Source organism: Leuciscus leuciscus (genome assembly GCF_965113295.1).
Source record: "Leuciscus leuciscus genome assembly, chromosome: 9".
Lineage (NCBI taxonomy): Eukaryota > Metazoa > Chordata > Actinopteri > Cypriniformes > Leuciscidae > Leuciscus > Leuciscus leuciscus.
In genome coordinates this window covers 25,358,578-25,364,597 of record NC_138733.1, presented here as the reverse complement: position 1 = coordinate 25,364,597, position 6,020 = coordinate 25,358,578, and the positions used below count along the sequence as shown (strand labels likewise).

The 6,020-nt window shown below is 36.9% G+C and overlaps 1 protein-coding gene across 1 annotated transcript; it reads right to left on the bottom strand.

Annotated features, from left to right (window-relative positions):
- Positions 1 to 4,287: 4,287 nt before the first annotated feature.
- On the bottom strand, positions 4,288 to 5,283 carry or30bw1 (odorant receptor, family 30, subfamily BW, member 1; the record flags this gene model as incomplete). The annotated part of the gene is made up of 1 exon (XM_082180398.1): positions 4,288 to 5,283. One exon carries the CDS (start codon positions 5,281 to 5,283, stop codon positions 4,288 to 4,290), a length of 996 nt encoding a protein of 331 aa, XP_082036524.1.
- Between the last annotated feature and the right edge of the window lie 737 nt (positions 5,284 to 6,020).

Here is a 6,020-nt window from a genome sequence, read left to right as displayed (position 1 = left end):
CTGTGCGTGAGAAAATGGATGTGTGGATGTGAAGTCAGCAGTGCTATGCCTACTAGGAACGTTTTTTTCTTTGTGGATGTTTTGCGTTTGGATGGTGAGCTAATAAAATATTAAAAGTCGAATCAATATTTTGTACACAGTTATTTAATTATGCCATCCAGTATTGTGGACTCGCTCTCTCTTGTTTCATACAAACAGCTGCTGCCATTTTGTGACTATTGTTTTGTACACTGTTGGATTATGAGATACAAACAGGTACGATTTTAAAACAGTTTAATCTGAAATCAATATATCTTATCCCCATAATTATTTATGTCGTGAAATGCTGTGAAAGGCTATGTTCACACTTAGCGTCTTTTTTGACAAGAAAAAGTTGACAACGGCGTTTTTTTTAGCAAAAAAAAACGCTGGCAGCGTTCGGTTACAAATAGCAGCCGAGCGCGTCTTTTGTGGCTGGCGCATATACTGACGCGTCTTGACCATGCGTCAACATACGACGAAAAGGGTACCCCCATAACGTCCATATGTGACGATTCGGGTTATGGGTAGGTTTAGGTATGCGTTAGGGTACCGCTAGGAGGCGCTGCTGGTGCGCTTCTAAAGGGGTACCCTTTTCGTCGTATGTTGACGCATGGTCAAGACGCGTAAGTATATGACGTTTTGGGGTGAGACCGGGCTGCTATAACAAGAGCTGCAACAGTAGCCTAGTGCTGTGTGATGCAAAAAATGTCGAGAAAGAGAAAGTTGGCTCTTGCGTTGGCTTTTGAAGTTACCGGGGAGGAGAATGTCGGTTCACAAAGACGTTTGTGGGTGCACGACAGACAGTTGTTCTTGTTGTTATGGAAACGACAGGTCTCGCTACTCGCTTGTCATTGGTCAGCTGTCAAAAAGGCGCTTGACGTAGGGCGTTCTTTTCAGAAAAGTTGAACTTTTTTCAACTTAAAAAGACGCTCTGAGCTGCAGAAAAAGACGCCGGCGGTGGCGTCTAAAAAAGCGCTCAGGACTTTTTTGAAAAAACGGTTTACTCCATAGGGTTATACTGTAGAACAGACGCTGGCAGTTTGAAAAAAGACGCTAAGGCTATGTTCACACTTAGCGTCTTTTTTGACAAGAAAAAGTTGACAACGGCGTTTTTTTAGCAAAAAAAAACGCTGGCAGCGTTCGGTTACAAATAGCAGCCGAGCGCGTCTTTTGTTGCTATAACAAGAGCTGCAACAGTAGCCTAGTGCTGTGTGATGCAAAAAATTTAAACATAGCCTAAGTGTGAACATAGCCTAATAAGTCCGAATGACTGTATACCGTATCTCTTTCATGTCCATTTAGTTTGAACTTGCCGCGCTTCAACGGCTCTCTCCGCGGAAGCTTTGCGTTTAAAGGCCTAATAAAATATTTCAACTCAGATCAATATTTCGTGTCTAATTATTTACTTAAGTTTAAATGCTAGATGTCAGTTCACGACTGATTTTCTACTTTTTATGGAGCTGAACTATGAATTTTGTAACTATTATTAAAAATGTCAGAGGAGGTCAAATGTGTTTTTACATGGCGTGAAATAACTGCATGTTGCAGCTGGGTATTGTTTAATATGCATTTTAATTACAAGCTAATGCATGTTCATGAAAATGGAAAAAAAGCAGGCCTAAATGTCAAACTTTTCATTCCAGTGAACATTTCTAAGGTTTATTTATTTTCTAAATCCCTTTTAAAATGTTTTTGCTGTAAAAAAGGGATTGAACATTTCCACTGTGCCCAGGAAAAAAAAAAATATTTATTGAACAGACATGGACCTTTTGTGACAACATGATTCAGGGGGTAAGTTGTCACACGGGTCACCTGCTGTTGCTTGACAATGATTTGAAGGTTTTAGAAAAACTATTATATATTTTAAAAAGGTACTTCAGAACTGTGTTGAAAATGTATTGAGTATTTAAATAAAGTCTTAAATGAATGAAAAGAGTTGTGAGAAAATGGGACGCATATAAAATCCTCGTCATGTGCAGCAGCGGCACATCTTAAAGTGACAGCAGTCACTATAATGCTGTCTGTCATTAAAGGACAAGTTCGGTATTTTACACTTAAAGCCCTGTTTACAGATCGTATCTGATGAAATAGAACGGTTAAGATTAAAATTTGGACACATGCTGCTGTCCCGAGAATTTTTAGGTTTATTTCGCTCGGTTATTTTTTAATCTTAACCGTTCTATTTCATCAGATACGATCTGTAAACAGGGCTTTAAGTGTAAAATACCGAACTTGTCCTTTAATGTTAATCAAAGAACAGAGGTAACAGAGAAAATCACTCTCTTGACTAAAGAACTTTTGTAGCTTTAATAATGATTAATTTAATTTATAATTTATGCAGTGCAGAGTGTTTGATAACTTTATTCTTAGTTATATTCTAAATTTTGGTATATTTCCTACCTGTTAGACAGGTAGGAAGGGTAGCCTACAGGTAAATATGACAATTATTATGGGTTTATGTGAAGATTGTTTTAAATTCACTTAAATTAAAAGTTATATTTTTGGGAGCCTAATAAATGTTAAAATGGATAGCTTTCAATTACACGGTAATGTTGAATGGCTATAATTAATGTTTAAAATTGGCATCAGTAGCAGTATTAGTATCAGTGACACTGGTATCAGTGACTACGTTTACATGCAGCCAATAACCCGTTCAAAACCGGGATATTAGCAATAACCCGGTCGCGCACGGCCATGTAAACACCGGCAAAAACCCGGATATGCTCATATCCCGGTTTTTAAAAACCCGGATATTATACCTGGGGTACCCCCTTTCTAACCCGAATATTTGGTCATGTAAACGCGTATCGGCATATCCCCATCAAAAGGGACATTGATTTGTGTTCTGCGCATGTTCTATTCGCAAGGAATCTTGGTCTTTTGAGTATAGACGCCGCATACAGAAACCCGCGTGCAGTATACCGGAAGTAAACAAGAAGTAGAGGTAAACATGGCGAGACGCAGCACAGCACCAGACTTTTGGAGCGAGGAGGAAAGCGCAAACAAAGGCGATCGCTATCTGCCCCGAACTATTCATTATCCGCGTGCTGCTGCTGTTGTTGTTGTCTTTGGATACAGGAAAAAGAATCGGAAATGACGCATATTGCGTCTTAAGGAAGTCCGTACGTCCAGACGCTAACCGTGCGTCGCCGTTTACATCGGGATATTGTAAATTCCATGTATACAGGAGTAACTCTCTCTGCTCACGCATGTAAACGCATTATTCCGAATGTTTCAGAAACCCAAATAGTGACCATAACCCGACCATAACCCGGATATTGGCTGCATGTAAACGTAGTCATTATACTGGCCTTCATTCATAAAAAGATGACATTAAACAAGTTTTTAAAATATACTGTCTTTATGTTGTTTTATAATGTATACTTCTACATTACTTTGGAGATTAACTATGAAATTATTACTTTATAAATTATTTTAAAAACTTTAATGTTTCTAATCATGATAAAAATAAATAAATAAATAAAAGTGTTAAATTGTTGTACTTTACCAAGTACAACAGGTAGAGTTCACTCTATAAATTCACTTTTTATAATTTTGTTTTCAGTCTGCTTCATCCTTCAATAAAATAAACACTATCACACAGTTGTTTGTTGTCTGCATTTTGCAGTAAATTTACCATGGGGGAAAGAAAAGTCTTTATCTCCGTTACCAAACATTTATGGTATTATAATTTTGTATTTAATGGTAACAGAAATTTAATAGTAAACAGATATTTTTTATAATAGATAAAACATATCAGTATAATAATAGCAGATACATAAATAAAAGATAGATGTTAGTCTTGTTGCAGAGTGTGTGTGATCTTTGTACTGTATATAGGGACAGATTTTTCTCAAAACCTATAAATCAAGGCTTAGTTTTTAAAAGCACAAACATAGAGAAACATTTAGGGACCAAACACAGGCTTGTGCAATCACAGAGTTAAAATTTTTACTAAAAACAATTAATTGTACATTTAACATATATGCCGATGTCTCAAATTTATTTCTAGGGCACAGTTTAAAACAACTGAAGTTGATCAATGTGCTTTACATTGATACAAATATCTTATTAAAGAGGTGAACAAAGAGTATCTGTCAAATTAAATAATATTTGTATTTATATTTGTAAGATTGGCCACCAGGCCATGCACATGGATGTGAAACCTCCAACACTATTTGGCCAGTGTTTCAGTTTCATTGTCTCTGTATCGGAATAATTATTTCTATGATATTAGTAAGCAACAATACTGGACCAGATAATTTTTTACCCAAGATTGAACTTTCCATTGACTCCAACCTGTTTTATCTTAATTTTTTTAATTATTGCCTCTTTGATCTCTTTAGTCTTGAAGCAATATATAAACGGGTTAATAACAGCAGGTATGAGACTATACATCATGGAGACCACAATGCGGATGTCAGTACTAAATTCATAGCCAACAACATTTGTCAAATACACAAAAGTTCTGGGTAGATAATACAGACAAATGATCAGTAATTGTGGAGTGCACGTGGAAAGGGCTTTATAACGTCCTTCTGAATTTGAAATTCTCAACACAGTGATGATGATAGAGATGTAAGAAAATAAGATAAAACTTAAAGGACCCCACAGAACAAACATGGCAATGGCTGCAGATGTGACTTTCATGGTAGTTATATCTCCACATGCCAGTTTGGTTAAAGCGACGTGATCACAGTAGCAATGGGGTATGACATTTGACCCACAGAAATTCACACCAAGGACCAGGAGAGTGACTCCAACTAACTGCAGCATGTTTGCTATCCAAACACATGCACACATAATGGCAATAGTTGCATTTTTAATCAGGGTATGATATCTGAGAGGATTGCAAATAGCTATGAATCGATCAAGAGCCATCAGTGCCATGAGAAATGAATTTGTAGCCCCAAGAAAATGGACAAAATACACCTGTGTCAAGCAGGCGTTGAATGATATGATTTTGTTAAACATCCAGTACGTTGCAATAACTCTTGGGTAGGTTGTCGTTCCAAGTGCAAGATCTGCCATTGCGAGGTTACAGAAGATTAGGTATGTTGGTTTCTGAATGCTTTTCTCGCACATCACAAAGACAATGATGAAAATATTCCCAGTAGCAAGAAGAAGGTATAAGATGAAAAACAAAGCTCCAACATATCCGTAATACTCAGGAGGGAGGCCAGGAAAACCTCGTAGAACAAACTCAGTGATCATTGTTGTGCTGTTTGTATTTTGGTAGGTATCATTGCTGCCCAACCCCATCTGGCGAAATAAGAAGTAAAATAGCACAATAAAACTCTTTATACACAAACTCTTGCATGAGTACAATATGTATGCCTACATAAAGATAAAATATTTGAAGAACATTGCTCTATGATTTTAGCATAGACATTAATACTTTTAGCTTAGATCATATTTTTTTACAGTGCGGTATCTACAAACACGATATTTACAAATGAGTGAGGTGAGAAAGAGGGCAGGGGGAGGCAAAGGATAAGACAAAACACAGGCTCATGATCTTTTTCTAGACATAACAAATATACTTACAGCACAGGTCAGAGTGTTCTCAGTTACGTTATGGGTTCAAATTTGCTTTGGCTTTGGTTTTTAAATGCTCACACTTGAGACACACTTAAACTCTTTGACGTAATATTCAACTCTCACATGTAGAAAAGCCCCCCCTGAGGGCCCTGTAGAACAGCAAATGTATTGTGTTATTGTTTTAAAATTACCTATATTTGTAATGTATTTATTTATATACGTATTCACTGTCAACATTATATTGCCTAATGATGAAGTGCAGAGGTCAGCCAAGCTAAAATAAATAAATAAATAAATAAGTTTGCTACTTCCTTTACATCAGTGTTGGTTCATCAATACTGAAACAGAAAACTGCTTTCTTCCACCATGGATTCAAAGCTGCCATTGATAGAACAACAAATGCGCCCAGGTCTAAAATGTCACTTTATAGCTAGCAATGACAGCTTGGGCAGTGACAG